Raw genomic sequence first — 19,878 nt, 5'->3', positions numbered from 1 at the left:
CAATGTCTTGATGGAGGTTTTACAAGAATGTATTTCGTTGCACTGCCCTCTCCTACCCACAACATAACCCAGCCAAACATCCAGCTTCGGAGAACTCGGATGTTTGGTCAATACCGGTAACATTGTGTGTCTGTGTGTGTGTGTCTTCGTGTGTGTGTGTCTTTGTGTATGTTTGTGTGTGTGTCTGCGTGTGTGTGTGCCTGCGTGTGTGTGTCTGTGTGTGTGTCTGTGTGTGTATGTCTGTGTGTGTCTGCGTGTGTGTGTCTGTGTGTGTGTGTCTGTGTGTGTGTGTGTCTGCGTGTGTGTGTGTCTGTGTGTGTGTCTGTGTGTGTGTGTCTGCGTGTGTGTCTGTGTGTGTGTCTGTGTGTGTGTCTGCGTGTGTGTGTGTCTCTGTGTGTGTGTGTCTGTGTGGTTTCAGGAAAGGGCGGTCCTGCACAGATGCCATATTTCTGTCCGTCTGCTACAGCAGAGGTGTAGGGAATTCCAGAAAGACCTACATCTCTGCTTTATTGACCTGGTCAAGGCCTATGATACCATCAGTAGGCCTGGGCTCTGGGTTGTTCTTCGTACTTTTGGAGTACCTGACCCTCTGCTCACGATCATTAAGGACCTTCATGATGGTGAGCGGGCCCTGGTAAAACTACGTGGCCGGGAGTCAGAGCCATTCCCTGTACACCTTGGGGTGCGACAGGGATGTCCTTTGGCTCCCACATTATTTAACATCTATTTTGACCACGTAGTTCGTGAAGCCTTCAATAGCTGTACCGGGGGAATCTCTAAATGGTACAGATATAATGGGAGGCTGATCGATGCCCGGGTGCGGTCAAGGGATGGCTCCCTATTGCTCAACCACGTTATGTATGCCGATGATTTGGTAATAGCTGGTCATTCAGAGGAGGAGTTGGAGACGCTGCTGCTGAGACTGGAGCGTGCTACTAAGAGATGGGGCCTTACCATCAGCCCCACCAAAACTAAGCACCTGCCTGGGTATTTTGTACCATCGGACACTCCATCCCCACAACTCCCAATCGGTGATGGGGTAGTTGTGGAGAGAGTGGAGAGTTTCCCATACCTGGGCAGTGTGCTTATGACCGGCTCCAGTTTAACAGCAGAGGTCTCACTCCGAATCAGTCGAGCGCCAATATCTTTTCATCGGTTGCGTAACGCTGTGTGGAGCTACCTGGTCTGTCGCTCCGCACTAAGCTTCAGGTCTTCTCGGCCACGGTCATTCCCTCCCTTCTCTACGCTTGCGAAACGTGGACCCCCCTAATGGAACATCTTCGCCGGTTAGAAACATTTAGGCTAGCCTGCCTACGATCCATCCTGTGTTTAACCAGGATGGATTGTGTGACAAGCTCACAAATCTTTGAAAGATCTGGGCAAGGTGCCATCGGTGAGCTCCTCCGGCAGGCAAGGCTGCGTTGGCTGGGTCATGTAGCCCGCATGCCCAGCCACCGCATGCCGAAACAGCTTTTGTTCGGCCGGATCAAGGGGGCTAAACGGGTGCGGCATGGGCTAGAGAAGAGATGGAGTAATGTGGTACAGGAGGACGTGGAGTTGAGTGGACTTGCCGATGACTGGTACCAGCGGTGTCAAGATCGGCCTCTGTGGAGGAGGCTCGTGAAGGACGCTACTGGGCAGTTGGAGGCAGTCGCCCTCCAACAACAACGGAGGGCGGAGGAGCGACGCTCATAACAACGAGCGGAGCGCCGGATGGCTAAAGCACAGCAGGTTGGCACAGTAGGGGGCACAAGTGGTACATCAGCCAGGCATCTCAGTGATCTCAGTCAGTCGACCCGTGGCACCTGGGTCTGCCCCGTGACCTCCTGCCAGCGGGCGTTCGACACTTCACGTGGTAGCCTCAAGGTGCACATGGCCTGGCACAAGCGTCGTGATGACGTCACCGCCACTTAGTGGCGAATGGCGGTTGTTGTTGTGTCTGCGTGTGTGTTTCTGAGTGTGTATGCGGGGAGCGATAGTGCAGCGGTTAGCGCGCTGCGCTATGAAACTGGGCGATCCAAGTTCGATTCCCGCTCACGGCCAACATCAGTGACGGTTATCTGAACCGGTCCCGGGCCTCCCATAGGTCGACTCAGCCTCAAATGAGTACCTGGTGCGGTGTGTAAACATTGCCACTAGGGAGACAAAGGCGGTCGGGCGTGGTGCTGGTCACCCACCCCCTCGTGTACCGTTCCGGCCTTCATAGGTGCTCGTTAACAACACTTGCCCCTACAGTTTGCTAAGGCTATATGGGGGATTTTTTTTATCTTTGTGTCTGCGTGTGTGGTGGAACCACACACGCAGACACACCACATCAGCGGCATCCACGGCGGTCTCTTTCACCTCGGACATGTACACGCACCACGTGCACCGTCCACCAGCGGGCGCCATGCGGTTGACATGGGCCCCGATGAAAAGAATTAATTAAATTAGCGAAGGGGTCAATTCTAGATTTGAAGCTTTCGTGACTGCAAGGATCCATACTCTTTGGTTCTATTCGGTAAAGTCACGTAGGTAAAAAATAAAATAACAAAAATCACGACGTTTCGGCCACAACACAAGTGGCCTTCATCAGGCGTTTTGCTTCCTCCCACACAGCTTAAAGGACGCGACCTGGACTTGGCTGTTTTCACTCCAACGCTGTCCTCATGACAGCACGGCAGCGTCCACATGCTGGTGGTGTGAAAAGGGGATTTTAAGAAGCTGCGAAAGTTTGGGGTACGACTACTTGAAAAATATACTGTACCATTGAAAAATTAGTTTAATGTTTGGTTCGATTTAGAACATCTTTCCAATGGTTGCTTAATTTGAAACCATCTTCTCGGTTGAAATTGTGTCTGTGTTTGTAGATCTGAATTGCCTCGTGAATAAATCTCTGATAAAAACCCGTGTGTTTGCAAAGAACCTTGGTATCGGAGAAAATTATATCGTGATCACCCACAGCGTTGTAACAGTGATCAGCTACGGCAGAATAATTCATTCTGCCGTGTTTCAAATCTGATTTGTACTCGCGAATTCGGTCAGAGACATGTCGCTTTGTCTCCCCGATATAGCAATCACCGCAGGTACAACTCAATTTGTAAACCCCGGGGAACTGTAAGTCAGGAATGACATCCTTCACGGATGGGATCAGATCACGAATTTTGTGTACTGTATTGAACCGGACCTGGATCTTGTGTTTTTTTAGAATTTTGGAAATCTTTTTAGTAACGCCTGCTATATATGGTAGTGTGATGGTTTTGGCCGGAGTATCAAGTGGTTGTTTCTGTATGGAGAGAGAAACAGCTTGGCGGATGGTACGGTCAGAGTATCCATTCCTTTTGAGGGCCAGGTGTACATGTTTTAATTCACTGGTCAGGTGGTGTTGGTCCGAAATACAATGAGCCCTATGGTATAAAGTTTTGATGAGAAAATTCTTCTGAGCTGGGTGGTGGTGGGAATCAGGCTTCAAGTAGGAATCTGTGTGGGTGGGTTTCCTTTAGACAGAATGCCCCAACGAACCATCAGGTCTCCTCTCAAACAGAATATCCAAGAATGGTAGCCTGCCATCCTTCTCCACTTCCATGGTGAATTTGATGGCGGGATGTCTGGAATTGATGTGGTGTAGGAAAAGGTTCAGAGCTGGGAGGCCATGTGGCCCAATGACGAAAGTGTCATCCACATATCTCTTCCACAGGGAAGGTCTGAGGGTGGAAGTCTGGATGGCGTCCGATTCAAATTTCTCCATGAAAACATTGGCTACCACTGGTGACAAGGGGGAACCCATGGGAGTACCCTCATTTTGCTTGTAGAAAGAACCATTCCAAGTAAAGTAGGTGTTGGTGAGGCAGTGCCTGACCAGAGTAGCAGCATGTGGACGCTGCCGTGCCCCCTCGCCAGCCTGCACAGGTCGACCCCCTCCCTACGTTTCATCATGCTAAGTCCGCCTATTAAAATGCAAATTTTTCTGCTAATTCCTTTGTCAAGGCACCTTAATTACTCTCACACAGCTTAAAGGTCGCGGTCTGAGCTTGGCTGTGTTTCACTCCAGCGCTGTCCTCGAGACAGTCTGGTCCCTTCACCTGATGAAGGCCGCTTGGCCGAAACGTCGTGATTTTTGTTGTTTTATTTTTTACCTACGTGACTTTACCGAATAGAACCAAATAGTAGTTTCGATTGCAACACAAGCAATCATCATCAGGTAGAGGGAACACATAACCGCCGATATATATACAGACCTTAAGTAGAGGGACTTAACACATATATACCAAGGGATACAGAGAGACGGAACATCACACTAAATCAAACAGGGTTTAGCAAAATTTGGAACTATGTAAAGCAACACAGACGGTTGGTTAAAACACAATTAACGCAGGAGGTTTGAAATCTGTGTCTTTGTGTTCTCTGCTGGTGTACCTGCCTTTGTGTCTTGAATTGTATTTATTTCGCTGTGTTGTCTCTACATATAGTTGTGTACCTGGGTGCCTCTAAGTGTGCGCTGCTGCGCCCCCTCTGTGTGCCTGACAACTTATATCATGCTAATTTGTGTCCCATTGATATAGTCATAGGTTTGACCCTTTTAACTGGCACAAAAAACTGACACCTTTATTCAAGGCATCATGTCAGCAATAACCACAACACAAGCAGTAAAAATGCAAACAAAAAGACAACTCTGATAATAATATGCATTGAGTCCCAACCCCTCCATCTCTAGCTACTTAAAGCCTCGGTACAGAGTTGCTTCACTTCTTAACTGTGCACGTTTCTCCCCCCCATAGGTCTCTCTACGGTAAATATTCTATCACTATCTTAAATTTCACACTTAACTTACAATTTAACAATCTTTGATACAGCGTATTCAACCAAACCATGCGTTAATTGTGTTTTAACCGACCGTCTGTGTTGCTTTACATAGTTCCAAATTTTGCTAAACCCTGTTTGATTAGTGTGATGTTCCGTCTCTCTGTATCCCCTGGTATATATCTGTGTTAATTCCCTCTACTTAAGGTCTGTATATATCTGCGGTTATGTGTTTCCTTCTACCTGATGATGATTGCTTGTGTTGCAATCGAAACGTCGTATATTATGTAATTTTATTTTTATTTTTCTTATTTCTACGTGACTTTACCGAAAAAACCAAAGATTAATTCCTGCAGTCACGAAAGCATCAAATCTAGGGGGAAGGGGTCCCCTGTCCAATGCGTCCTCCACCTCGTCGTGGCTTGGTGTCTTGGTGCAGTGGCACGACCTGTAACACTCAATGGCTGCGGTCCATCCTGATGCTCACGTAATCCAAATTCCTTCTCATTCCGCGGTCTATTTCACAATTATCAAATTTTTTGTGGTTTTGAGGTGTGCCTATGTACAGCGCATGTGTCAAACCACTGCTGGATGAGTGCCTCCACACATCCTGCGGGTCGTGGGGGGGGGTTACCTGACAATTGCTTCACCACGCTAGTGAATCCAGGTTGTTCGTGAAGGGGGGGCAGCATAGACTTTGGAGCATCGGAGTACTACTGTACAACAATCGGTTTTGCTCTATGGCGCACCGCATAGCCCAGGCCGTTACCAAGCTAAAGGGAAACAGCATCGTGGTCGCATCCACAGCAACGCCCCGAGGTATTTGGCTACATCACTAGTCTTAGGAGGCTTTGAGAAGGCGCCTGGATTTTCGACTTCTTCACCTGTGATCAATCACTACTTTAAAACTGTTTTAATACAAGTTGTCAAACTGTGTTATAATACAAGTTGTCAAACTGTAGCCACGTCTGGGGGACGGGGGAAGTTCCCAGTTGCTACCCGACTCTGTCTGCCAAAATCCAACCGAGAGCAATTCACTCTTACAACGTGATTCAGTTTCTGTCCCATCATTGCTTTATTGCCATGATCCTTCCATCAAAGCCAAGTACTCCTTCTACCAGATTGACTGTTTCCTCTCACCCATGGCCCACGTTTAAACCTCCATGTCACAGGACAATTCAACATTTATATTTTTCCTTTCCTCCCATTATGCGACTTCTCTGTAACTCCCTCCCAAGTTCCTATGTTACATCCCATGTACATGTACTCGAGTTATAACCTGGTTCAACAAAATACACTTGACTTTATCCCTGTTGCCAGTCAACTCCTGGAAGAGAGGCTTCCCATGCCACGTGGATCGTGGGCATTGTTTGACAGGACCACGCTGCTCAGTGTGGGTTGGTTGAGGCGGCATCGATGTGGAAGCACAGCATCCATTTTTGGACTGGCACCGATCCAAGCATTATCCAGGCCTATACCTGTTTAGCTTCCGAGATCTGATGACATTGGATGCATTCCAGGTGGCTTGGCCGGACAGCTCCTGTAACCTCGCTCATTTCAAGACGTATTTTGTTATTGCCAGTCTAATCATTGCTGCAAAAAAATAAGCGTGCATTTCTCCACGCAAACGTTTTTTTTAATCCATCAACTCATGAGATAGTTCCAAACACACACTTAAACGTGCAGCATCAACAATACATACCGAGTTGTAACGTGGCTATTAGTCGTCTTTTTTTTCTTGCTACTCACTTCGCATTACTCGTATAGGCCTCTGTCAATATTATTTTGGAAATACAGTACTGTTGCTGCCAACGCAGCCACTCCGAGGCTTCAGACACCTGGCCTGCTCGGCGAACAAGTGACTTGGTGGAATCTGTTCCTTTGTAGCCACGATGGGAAAACATATTTTGTTTTTTATAGCTGTACAAAAAATGATTTATTAGAATTCATTCGTATCTGCTCTGTTACCCCGTCGCTCATGGAGGACAGAATTATGATCTTAAATGCTTATCTAGTGACCTTGATAAAGTGGTACATCATGACCCTGCGACTTTTACGGTGTCATGTAAGAAGTGGGGGCCAGCAGTTGAGGTCACAATGGGCAAGTTTAAATTGATTAATGTAGCCACTTTGCATTGCTTCACTCCTTCACATCGTGGCCCAGTCTGACCTCTCCGATAAAGAGTAAAATAGGTGCGGCCATAGGCCATCCCTGAAACGTCCCCTGGGGGATTGAGCACTGAGACATTACGAGTACGGACGGCGTGGAATTAACGACGACACAGAAAGGGCAGTGCAGATTTGTCTGGACAAGATTCTGGGTTTGGCCACCAAATGGATGCACTGCGATTGAGAAATGTGTTGCTTAGTGTATTGTTAAATTAAGGAAACATTTGTCACGTAATGTTCATTACAACATTGTGGTTGCCGTTGGAAAAGAGGGCATGTGTCACGTGTGGGGTTAGTTGACCCCCTGGTTAAATAAAGCATACAGACACATGTCACGATAAGGGAAGGAACAACATCGCTCACGGACTGGGGCAAATCCATTGGCGAGAGCAGACATCGGTAACCACCCAAGGTGCCATTGCGATAGTTTTTATTTATTTATAACCCACTCATATTGTACGAGTCACCACATAACCTACTGGTGTTGGCCACACAGCGGCATCGCCAAATAAAATATTACTCAAGTAATAAAGTTGCCAAACTTCAAAAAAGGAACGAGGCGGTCCTTGTAAAGTCGCCAGCAACATCACCGTACAACTTTGCTAATTACTGGTATTCATCATCATCATAAGTCATGATCAATCCACCGCTGGATGATAGACCTCCCCAATCCATCAAGAACATCTGCACACGTGGCCATTCCCATTGCTCCATCTCCCCGACTAATGTACTCTCGGATGCGTTCAATCAATTGCCTATCACTTGGTGATAATTTATTATTGTCGTTGCTCGTGAATGTAGCGAGCGCTCACACAGTGGACTCAATGCGTATCTCGGGAGTCACCCCGGCTAAACCTGCACCGGCGGCTAAGCCACTGTTCGCAGAGGAGTCCGTCCCTCGTGGTTGCCCAAACGTCCTCAACTCTCTCGCCGTGGAAACCAAATAAAGACGAAACCCCACGAGGTTGGCCCAACAACGAGTTTGAGTCGAGGACAATCCGCCTCGGGCCCCCATACCCCGCCTCTCAACCACAAATAAACACGCCGCCGTGTGGCTGATGGGATGTGTACAAACAAAATATTGCCCGCCTGGTTCAGTGTTTATATTCCCGCACGGACCGCGCACGAGAACGCGGCGACCAGCGTGCGGACGAGGGAACGCCGCCATCTGGTGGACGAGGCAGCCATCTTGTGGAGCCCGTCGTCTCGTCACCATCCAGCAGTGGCAAGCCTGGCTGCCTGGCTGCCTGCCTTACTGGCTGCTTGCCTGCCTGCCTGCCTTACTGGCTGGTTGCCTTACTGGCTGGCTGCCTGGCTGCCTGCCTTACTGGCTGATTGCCTGGCTGCCTGCCTGGCCGACTACCTGCCTGGTTGACTTCCTGGCTGGCTGCATGCCTGTTTGACTGCCTGGCTGGCTGCCTCATTGGCTGCCTGCCTGGCTGGCTGGCTGCCTGACTGCCTGGCTGGCTGCCTGCCTAGCTGGTTGCCTGGCTGACTGTCTTGCTGCCTGGCTGACTGCCTGCTTGGCTGGCTGGCTTCCTGCCTGCCTGGTTGGCTTCCTGGCTGCCTGGCTGGCTGGCTTCCTGCCTGCCTGGTTGGCTTCCTGGCTGCCTGACTGGCTGGCTGGCTGACTGGCTGCCTGGCTGGCTGGCTGCCGTTAAGACACTGAATGTCGAAACCAGCCCAGCGCGTGCTTGTGTTGAACCAATGCTGCCGAAAAGATGCACTCCCAGAAGGCCGTGAAGTTTGACGACGTGAGGTGTGTGCAATATATTTTTGTTATTCTATGTTGAGTGAGCAATAGACTTATAAAGGAGACACATTGCTTATTTATTCTTTGCCACCTTATGAGTGTAACGATACCACCGATGAAAGTTGACATGACCCAGCATCAAATCGCGTGTGTGTAAGAATAAATGTCTTTTTTAATTTGATTTACACAGCATCGTCGTTTCGTGTCCATCAGACCAACGGAGATCAACGACCACCATCTGTGGGCAACAGGTCCACAAACGCACGCACCCACGCACGGTCAGTCGTCGTGCTTGAGAGTCATCAGCTGTGCATGGGTCCCACCGGCAGGCAGACGAAGCTGATGCCGATGAGTGGTTGGAGGCATCACCGCAAGCAGCAGCAGCTCGTGATTTAAACTATAAACTATTGTTTTTTTTATTTTACCAGGCAAGGCCCACTGAGCAAAAACAGGGACTCCTCTACATACGAACGAGTTAGGTTCCAGAGGTCTGTTCGTAAGTTGATTTGTTCGCAAGTCCAACTTTACTCCTGTAGATTCCAAACACGTTATTACGGCATGTACACTAGACACGGGGAATGGCTGTAAAAGTTGTATAATCTCCAGTCGACGCAGATGCCACTGGTTCTTCACGTTCTGCAGATGTAGATGCCACCATCGTGATTTAAACTATAAACTATTGTTTTTTTTATTTTACCAGGCAAGGCCCACTGAGCAAAAACAGGGACTCCTCTACATACGAACGAGTTAGGTTCCAGAGGTCTGTTCGTAAGTTGATTTGTTCGCAAGTCCAACTTTACTCCTGTAGATTCCAAACACGTTATTACGGCATGTACACTAGACACGGGGAATGGCTGTAAAAGTTGTATAATCTCCAGTCGACGCAGATGCCACTGGTTCTTCACGTTCTGCAGATGTAGATGCCACCACCGCCATCTATTGCGCGGCGGTTGAACTTACGACTCTCGGTCCGAACAGGCAACTGGACATACGGACCAGGTTTGTTCGTATCTCTGAAAGTTCGTAAGTCGAATGTTCGTAAGTAGAGGAGTCACTAGAAATCAATTTATTTTCTGATGCGACCTGGCTATCACAAATGATAGCTCAACGAAGTGGCGCATCGTTCGGAATTTATAGCAGCCAAATAATCCAAACGCACGTTGATTCTAAATGTGGAGGGGAAAACCGGAGGACCCGGAGAAAAATCCACGCAACGTCGGGGAGAACGCGCAAACTCCAAATGTGCAGTCAGGATCGAACCCACGACCTCCTTCATACCAGGCGAGAGAGTTAACATCTCTCCAGCGTGGCGTGATGTTAACAACAGCCGACACCTGCCTGCATGGAGCCAGTAAGCGTGGAATGTTGGGCCAACGTTCCATGATTATTGGGAATCCGGTTCATTTTTCATTTCAGCTCACGGAGTAAAAACCGTACAAAAGACAGAAAAAGTTTAAAATGACGATGAGATGGGACAAGTTTGTTGATAATTAAGTCGATCAATCCAGCACATACCCAACATGGTGGCACTTCATTGGATTTCTGGTGGAGTGAATCATTATCGGCCTGGCCCCTCGAGTCCTATCCACTGTACTCTAGGATCTTTCCGTCAAGTCATGTAAATACAAAATCAACAGATCACGACGTTTCGATCGCAACACAAGCAATCGCTACGGCCCAGTGACTTCAGTTTTTGAATTTGGCACGCAAAAAAATCCATAAAGTTTCACATTGCTTTTATTTAATTTTAAATTAACCTAAACACGATACATGAAGGCATGATGAACAAAGAAACAAGTTTACAATATAACACAAGAGTTTAAAACAAGACATTTTCCTGCACCAGGGGTGGGGAACATTTTCTTTTACCGAGGGCCCAAACAGGACATTCTAGCGCCTCTGGCAGGCTACACAGTCTAGCACACAAACACCTTCGTGTCATACAATGATGCAACAAAACAACCAGGGCCCACCTTTACTGCGCTGTGAGAGGTGACCGGGCAGACGGAAATGATAAACAGTTTTACGAATATATTCCCCTCTAGGACCCGATTAGAGCGGCTAAAATGCTCGCCGTGACAGATAAATATCGTTTGCTGTGCTGCTTTGAAGCGATGTGGGCACAGGCCCGAAGTCATTAAGTCGTGGGCCATATCTATTCCATGTGCCGTATCTACTCCACGTGCCGTAACTATCTCACGGGCCCGTAACTAGCCCACGGGCCATATCCAACTAGCCCACGTGCCATATGTTCTCCACTCCTTATCTAAAGGGAAGGACACTCGGCGACACGACCACTGCAGAAGGCGCATGATGTCGCCCCATCCGTCGTTTACAAGACGCCTTATTCCTCCACCTAAGGGCGAGGCCAGCGATTAAACGGCGCCCTGCGACAACGATTGCAGTGAAACGCTCTGGCAGCAGACAAAGCTCTCCACTCGAGAGATATCGCAGACTGCGGCGACATTACCACTATGAACGTGCGCATGCCCCCCTCCGTTTTATCTCGACCGCTCGGAACCCCTTGACAAATCTCGTTCGCTTCAATCCCAAGGCAGGAGCCCCAATGGCCTCTGTAATCCATTTCCCTGCAGCGTGGAATGTCCCGTGTTGCGGGTCGCTCATAGGCACATGACCAGCAGCCGCAGCCATGGCGAGCGTTTATTTGAGATCCTGGGTTCTAATCAAGGCATCCGCGGGCAAGTTAACCGGGTTCTCAAGTGCAGTGAGTTCGTGGTATCAAGCCAGTCACCAATGACCTATACAAAAACACATTAAATTAGGTTCCACACTTAATTGGTTTAAATACCAGCTCTGAGAATTAAAATATCGGTTTGTCACGCGGTGAACATTACTCCGATATGCAGAGCGTTTGGGAAAGTGCAACCCTCTACTGTGACGACGGCAGGTCACTTGGGAAAGATCCCAGAGGTAGCTCTGTAATATCCGCTTACGTGGGCCTTTCCCTCACACGGAGGACCGTATTGCTCTGCTCGAATTCCGAATGGGATACCTCGTCCCGCGACGCGATGCCGATAGCGCGATCGGGATAAAATTGCGAAAGAAAAAATAGATAATTCCGCGAATAACGAAGGCGCTTGTGATTATTACAGCAGGTGGCAGACTCCGGACTTTCTCCCCACGTCGCCGTTCACCCCGTCACCGCGATCGCCCTCGGTGGCGCCGTCATCGTTGACCTCTTCGAAGAGGCCCATCTCGATCATCTCCTCCTGCCACGCGAGGGGCACGGGGCCCGTGGCAAAGCGCGCGTAGAAGCCACGGTCTTTGTCGTCCAGCTCCACGCCCTTGGTCTCCGAGAAGTCCTGGATGTCGCCCACGTCCTTGGCATAGACGATGCCGGGGTCTGGCACGAAGGGCGGGTCACCGAGCCCAGCCTCCAGCCGCTGGAAGTTGACGGTGCGGAAGAAGTCGTGACGCCGGGGATCGTCATCGGGGCCTCTGTGAAATCATCGTTTCTCGTTAAAGGGAGGTGTAGTAAAAAAAAGACATCAGTGGTTCCATCTCTTGTAGCTAGATGTCTGAGCTATCCCACGCGAGTTTGAGACTACGTTGTTTATTGAAATAAAAAAAAAATACTTGAAAATCACAGCCTAGTGCCTTGGGAGTTACCAGAGTCTGCACAGCAGCGTCTCGATATGCGGTTGCATTCAGGCGTTATGTAAATCCAAATTGTATTGTGTTATTATTAGTCCGACAATCTGCACTAGACAACAATGGAGATATCACCTCCTCTTCCCTTGAAGGCAAGGGCAAGGGAGGGATAGGGTCTGTTCTCTCTGGTTCTCTCGGGATGCTAGAGGGAGGGGTAGTTTAGAGGGCTGTACAGAAAATGCTCGTGAAATTCCACAGGGAACGATTGTAGTTGGATATGAAATGCCATTTTTAAAAAAAGAATGAAAAGAAAATACTAGTCAGATTGCAAATCTAGGAGCGCGGTAATCACTTCCACTCCACCAGCCAATCATCTACCGGGAATACAACCGCATGCAACATGGAAACTCGGAGGAGAGAACACCGCACAGACGAGACTGCGACGATACGGACACACGCTGGGGGACCGAGAGGGTCAGATTTGCCAAGACGTCCGCCACCTGCAGCCCAGCCGCTCCTGCGCCTTCTTGGCCAGCATGAGGGTGCACAGGTCACGTGACTGGTCCGTGAAGGCCGGGTGGCTGAACACGACCGCGTCCTCCAGGGTGCGGCGGCGCACCTCCTCCTTGGACACCTTCTCGCGGTAGTCCTTGAACGGTGCCCGCCCGCAGATCATCTCGTAGACGGTGCAGCCCGTGGCGAACCAGTCGGCGTCGAACGCGTACGGCTCCTCCAGCACCACCTCGGGCGACATGTAGCCGTTGGTGCCGGCCTGCAGCATGAGCCCACGTGCAGACGCGTATAGGGAGACGCACGGACACATGGATTATTGTCACGCCGAACTCTCGCCGTTTCCCCGGTGCCCACGTGTACGCACCGCAGCAGAAATGAATTTGAGGCCGAGGCGAATTCGGCCAGTGTTATTGTGTCGTGAGCGGGAATCGAACTCGGGTGGCCAGGCGTGCTGCGCGAGGCGCGCATCGCCGGCACCGCCGCTCCCCCCGGCGCAACGACACACAACCCAGCCACCCTTCCGCACTGGCACCCATCCACACCACCCACACACACCCCACACACATCCACACACACTCCACACACACCCACACACATCCACACACACCCCACACACATCCACACACATATCCACGCACGAGCGACGCACGCACACGCCCGCAAGGCCCGCACCGCCGCGCGGACCGACGAACCCTCTGGCGGATGGTCTCCTGGCCGTCTGCTAGGACCACGGCGAGGCCCAGGTCGGACAGGCGGCAGTGCCCGCGCTCGTCCAGCAGCACGTTCTCGGGCTTCATGTCGCGGTAGACGATGCGCGCCGTGTGCAGGTGCTGCAGGCCGCACGTGATCTGCGCCGCGTAGAAGAGCGTGCGCGCCGGCGACAGCCCCCGCTCGCCCATCTCGTAGATGTGGTACTTGAGGTCTCCGCCGTTCATCAGGCTCATCACCTGGGGGACGGGCGTCGCGGGTCGTTACCGACCGCGGAGGGGACGGGGGGATCGTAGGTTCGTCGGCTGGGAAACGTGGCCGTAGATCGTCGCCCGCAGTGCGGGGCACAGGGCCGTTAGGCTGAGAGACGGGGTCATAAGTCACCACCCGTTGCGCGAGGTCGCAGGTCGTTACCCAGGAGACGGTGTCGCAGGTCGACAACCCGTGTGGCGGTGTTACAGCTTGTCACCTGGGAGACGGGGTCACAGGTCGTTACCGGGGAAATGGCGGTCATGGGTCTTCACCTGCGGCGATCAGCTAGGAGGCGGGAGTCGCAAGTCCTGACCTGGGAGACGGGGGTCACGGTCTGCCGCCCGACGCGTCGCGCGGGTCGCGGGCGGCGGCGGCCGCCGTAGGTCGGTGCTCACCAGGCAGAGGTGCGTCTTGGTTTGGTAGGCGTAGGCGAGCCGCACCACGAAGGGGCTGTTGACGCTCTCCAGGATCTCCTTCTCCAGCAGCGCCATCTGCTCGCCGCGTTTCTTCTTCAGCCGCTTCTTGTCCAGCTTCTTGCACGCGTACATCTTGCCCGACAGCTTGCCCTGGATGGCACACACCTGGGGGAGAGCGAGCCGGCGAGGCAGGATGAGCAATATTGTCGCCGTGGTGGTCGCGTGGATTTTTCTCCGGGTCCTCCGGTTTTTCCCTCCACATTTAGAATCAGCGTGCGTTTAGAGTAGTTGGCTGCTATACATTTCAACACGATCAGGCGCTTTGTGATCATTTCTGGCCAGGTCGCTTCTGTTAAAGAGCTGTACAGCTCAGTGGGCCTTACCCCTTAAATTAAAAAAAAGTTTTATGGTTTAGTTTATTAGCAACGCGAGGAGGGCCGGGCCCTCTGATAATTATTTGAGTGAAGCGACGACTCTGCCAACTACCGGTTCGATTACTCGATTACACTCCAGGGAAATGTATTATTCAACGATTCGCGTTTGTGCAATATATTCCATTTCTCACGAGAGACACAGTTGTTTTCGCTCCGATTTTCGATGAGCTTAATTGCTGTATTTCTTATTTGATTTATTTGACTTTGGTCATATCGTGTTACCCCAGGTGACCCTGGCAAATGAGACCCCTTTTCGAGTTCTCACCTTGGTTAAGCAAAATCAACTTGATTCCTGACCAATCGGAACAACATGTAAGGAGTTGGGAGGGAAAAAAAAGGTAATCACTGCCGTTCCCTGGTGTGACACTGGACGGGAGGTGACGGATTGCGGGGGGGGGGGGGGGGGGGCGGTTTGTGAGATCACGATGGTGGATGTGGCTCGGTAACGGCGGGGGCCCGAGTGATAAAGCACAAGAAAAAAACAAGGAGCAAACGAGGACGTTTCAGCCAATTGACGAGAACCAGTCTGAATGAGAAGAGGGATCACGTGACACTGTCAACTGGATCCTGGTCAATTCTGGCAAACCAAAAAAAACGATTCATGATGGCTTAGAGCCCTTAAATCCACTGCTGCTGCTGGATGAAGGCACTCCCCATACCGTTTCGCTTCACGAGGAGGGAGGGGGGTGGGCGGTTTTCGACCGTACTTCGCCAAGCCGGTCAACCGCGGGGTTGGTAAAAAGGTGTGGCCAACCGCTCGTCAAAGTGTCGGATACATTTCGGCCGCTGATGGTGGGCGTGACCAGAGCAATGTAACTCGGGTCGCCAGGTTTATCGCGAGTGGCGCTAATCGCTGCGCCGCCACTCCTATGCGGCGCGCGCATATAAGGAATGGTAAGAGGCACTGTAACATTTGCGAGCGCCGCCTTTGATCGCGCCGTGTTTTATTTACGGAGCGGACGCCGATATCATGGCATTCACCCTCTTGTGATCAGTGCACAAAGGCTCGATTCAGAACGCAGCGTGCGCAATTTTGTCTTTTTGGCGTTTCGTTACGGACATCTTTTGAGAACCCTGCGCAGATTAGCCTGGATTATATTTCATTATTATTGTAATCTCGAGCAAAATCCGTAACATGAAATCCAGGCGGGAATCGGTTTAGATCCAATGTCGCCGTTTCACATGCAGGACCTGAAAAATGCAAGCCATGAGGACGCCGTGAGAATGGCAGAAAATGTTTTGTATCCGTTTAACATGGCCGCTGTTTAACATTCAGGGCAATGTCAATACATTTTAAAACACAGTTGATGTGCAGAGATTATCAACATTGCAACTAGGCTCAAGCGCCGATTAATGACGTCCGTGGTAACCATAGCCGATGATGTTGGTGAATATGACGGTAATGTAACTGCTGATACTGTTGCTGCTTCTCGGGCTGGTGGCGACGATGGGAGGCTAATAATGAAAATGACATCGTCGCTGCTGCTGCTGCTTCTAATGATGACGACAATGCGCGCCGACGGCGGCGGCGGCGGCGAGGAGCGGCGTCTCCATACCTCCCCGAAGCCGCCCTTGCCGAGTGTGCGGAACTCGTAGAAGGAGCGCTCGCTCACTGGCTGCCTCTCCAGCACCTTCCACTGCAGCAACCTGTCGAAGAAGGGGCTCGCCAGGAACTCCCGGAAGGGCTGCCCCACCAAGAAGAGGCGCGCCTCCTCGCGGGCGCGACGCACCAGCTCCTCGGCCTCTCGGCCACCGGCGGAAGCCACCGCGGCCGCCAGCTCGGCGCTCAGGAACGTCAGGGAGCGCTCGGAGTCCGCGCGCAGGAACGCCGCCACCGTCGCTCCCGCGAGGCCCTCGCGGGCGCCGTCCTCCGACAGCTGGACCTGCTCCGCCTCGTCCAGGAATTCGACGGCGTGAGCGTACTCCGGCACCCCGCCGGCGAACTGGCGGAACAGCCGGCGCCCGACGGGCTGCTCCTCGCACAGCCCCGCGTAGGTCTGCGTGCCGGCCACCTTGGTCCTCATGTCGGCGCACTGGGCTCCCCGCGGCCCCGGCAGCACCATGCTGCACCGTCGCTTCTTCCCGCTGCCGCCGGCGCCGTCGCCACTCTTGCGCGCCTCCAGGTAAGCCGTGTTGGCGATCAGGTTGTCGAGGGCGCCCAAGTCGCACATGGTGGCGGTGGCGGTGACGACGGCGGTGGTGGTGGTGGTGGCGGTGGCGGTGACGACGGCGGTGGTGGTGGTGGCGGGAACGTCGCTCTGCCTCCTCCTCCGGCTGTGTACGCCGCTCAGGTGTGGCTTTATTTTTTAATTTTCAGATGCGCCGCTAAGCCGTGCGCACGGGAAAGGAAAACGAGGTCAGGCTCCCTGCAAAACCACCCACCTCCACCCCCCCGCTCCTCAAAAATGAATCAAAGCGACCGGAGTGGCAATTACGACTTGCACAACGAGGAGCTATTATCTGCGACGAGAGGACCGGCTCTTGACTCTCGGGAGGGAGACGTCACCGGCATCGGATTTATCTCCGTCAAGTCCCGCGCTCGATCGCCAGCGCTGCGGCAACGAGCTGCCGTGCTGCGGCGCCGCTTAATACCCGCTTTGCCACGCCGCTCTAAGTCCATCTCCTCGGCACAGCCTAAGACGGAACTTTGCAAGCCTCGGCACAAAAACGGCTTAAGGGCCCGCGACCGTGACGGTGAAAGTGACGGTGACGGTGGCAGTGACGGCGGCGTCTGCACGGCCACGACGGGTGCTCCCTGACACCTCAACCGCGGGCGTCATCTCCTCCGCCACGCAGGCGTGCGCCACATTCCCGCGACGCAAACCGCCGCCGCGTCGCCGCGCCGGGCAAGCGCGGCGGCGGCGCACGCCCGCGCCGCAGAGCCGCCGGCGGCGGTGCTCTAGACGGAGCGACGAGATCGGCTCGTGCGCCGGAGCGCCGGGTGGATCGGTGCATCGCGGGACCGTGGAGGGACGGCCGACGGCTTGTGGTGGCCTTCGTCCAGCAGTGGATTGTGCCCTGGCTGAGGACGGTTGTGTTTATGCGAGCGCTGCAAGCTCGACGGTTGGATGTTTTCCCTGCCGCTGTCACCGGGCGTTATTTCGCCGCGCGCTGCGATTTGCCGCCGACGCTGTGGGGCTGCCAAGCGGGGCCCTCATTTGTGAGGGCCCTGATTTGTGAAGGCCCCGGAGGAGGCCCGGGGGGACCTCCTCACCGCTGGAGATTCTTTGGAGAAGCTGGGGACAACAGAGCTCTCCTCTTTCCACCACAAAAACCGGGTCGTCAATGCCCAATCAACGTTTCCCTTTGCACGTTCACCAATTCAACCGGGACAATCGAATCCCGAGTTGTCTTCTCGAGATAGGTGCACGACAGAGAAGTTTTAAAGAGGATCCGAGTGGCCGAGTACTTCAAACTAAAATGTATAAAATATGATTAAACGTGCTATCGGCGTCACATCACGAGAGCAAGAATACATTTGGACCTCTCGCGGTGCGGTACGACCCTTTGCGTTAGAGAACGGCCCCAAGAAGTGGATATCACAGAGCATCCTCCGAGATCCCTTCAAGCAAAAAATGTTCACCGAATACAGGGGCAGCACTTACCCACCCGCGCGACACGTGAGAGTGATGTTCACCACACCACATTCAATTCATTCTCAGAACCGGATTGCGACCAAATTAAGTGCAGAAGCTATATTTTTTACGTGATTAGCTTTTTTATGTTTTGCGCAGTCTTTGGTTACCAGGCCGAGACCGTCAACGCACTGTACTCGAGGAACCGGTTGAATCACACGGGCAGCCGCCTGGATTCGAAAGCAGGATCTCGGCACCCTGACCTCCGAGCCGTCGGCCACGTCGAGAAGCCTCAGGAGGGAGGCGCCCAATGGCGGAGCGCCGTCGCCTCCCACGGCCAAACTTTACCACTGGCCACAGCCTCGACGCCGCTACTCCGTAGGACGCGGAGTAGCCTGTCCGTTGCCTCCCCAGCCACGTGCGCACCGACTCACCCCGCCGCTCTTGCGAGCGAGACTATCTCTGGCCTCTTGCGGTCTCATAAAACCAAGCCGACTCGGCGCTTCTGGGTGCACCGTGGGAGTGTTCCCCAAGGGCACGTGGGGCCATGGCGGGCGGTGGGCCGATGGTCGTCGGGGACGCCGGCTGACCCGCACGAGAGCCTGAAGGGCCACGGAAAAGGACTTCATTTCGAGCTGTAGGTTGGGTGGGCAGGAGAAGTCACGGCAAGAGGTTAGACGCCGCTCACTCCCAATTGTAACGGGCTGCACGAAGTGCGTTATCTAAGCAGGGTTGAGCTTGGATAGGGCCTGGATGGGCGACCACAACTCGTGACAGGCGTTACAGGCCGCGGGGCTACATGGAGCACACAAGTGTTTATCAGCCCGCACCGGGGGGCAGCGTGGCCAATCGGGGTCAAACCAACCCCACGACTCGCACGGCGGTGGAGCGTGGAGGCGCTCGCACCCAGCGGTGGCTTGACAAGACGACGGCTGTGCGTGTACATTACGTAACGGTGAATCCCCCCGCGCGTCGGAGTTGAGCAGGCATGTGCCCCGTGCGCCGACACGCCCGTCCACCTCTGTGCGATCCGAGCTGCTCGCGTGGGCTCTCTCGCCCCGCTCGGCGTGTCGCTGCGCCAGAGATAAAAGTGCCGAGGCGGCGCGACCCGCCGGGCTGCAGACAGCGATGGCGGCCCCGAAGATTACGCAGCCGACTGCCGCGAAATCCGCTTAGCCACGGCCGCTCGCCAAAAACGCACGGCACCGCGTCCCCGCCACCCTTGAGCCGCCGCTGCTGTCGCCGTGGTAAGCGGCACACGGCGCGGCATTCAAGGACACGCCGGCACAAAGAGAAAGGTTCCCAACCCCCCCCGCCCCCCTGCGTAGCCTACATGGGCCTTGGGTGCCGTTAGCACCACACCCAACCTTTTGTATGAAACCCAGGGCTGATGTTTGCGCACCGCACCACCTATTCATTTGATGCCGAGTCGACCTAGGATAACCACAGGATCGGTTTAGATATTCGACACAAATGTTACCCGTGGTGGGAAATGGAACACAGGTTGTCGGGGTCATAGCGCAGTGTGCTCACCACTTCGCAAGACAGACAAGAACAAACACGCACGTACACTAACAATAAATACTGTGTAGCAGCGTGGCTCTGCTTCAGATGACAATCCGAGCAAGGGTCCTATCAGGTGAGGAGACCTGGGTCATGGTCAGGAG

At 52.9% G+C, this 19,878-nt stretch overlaps 1 protein-coding gene across 1 annotated transcript; it reads right to left on the bottom strand.

Annotated features, from left to right (window-relative positions):
• Positions 1-10,420: 10,420 nt before the first annotated feature.
• GRK7 (G protein-coupled receptor kinase 7) lies at positions 10,421-19,529 on the bottom strand. Its single transcript, XM_032972168.2, has 5 exons — positions 16,193-19,529; positions 14,182-14,367; positions 13,519-13,773; positions 12,814-13,085; positions 10,421-12,160 (listed from the first exon to the last, which is right to left on the bottom strand). Exons 1-5 carry the CDS (start codon positions 16,805-16,807, stop codon positions 11,809-11,811), a joined length of 1,680 nt encoding a protein of 559 aa, XP_032828059.2. The 5' UTR covers positions 16,808-19,529; the 3' UTR covers positions 10,421-11,808.
• Positions 19,530-19,878: the final 349 nt, after the last annotated feature.

The sequence above is a fragment of the Petromyzon marinus genome, chromosome 47 (genome assembly GCF_048934315.1).
Source record: "Petromyzon marinus isolate PM22_M1 ecotype Great Lakes invasive population chromosome 47, UKy_Petmar_22M1.pri1.0, whole genome shotgun sequence".
NCBI classification, from domain to species: domain Eukaryota; kingdom Metazoa; phylum Chordata; class Hyperoartia; order Petromyzontiformes; family Petromyzontidae; genus Petromyzon; species Petromyzon marinus.
Note: the sequence above shows the minus strand (reverse complement) of the source record. Positions and strands in the feature narration are given on the sequence as shown.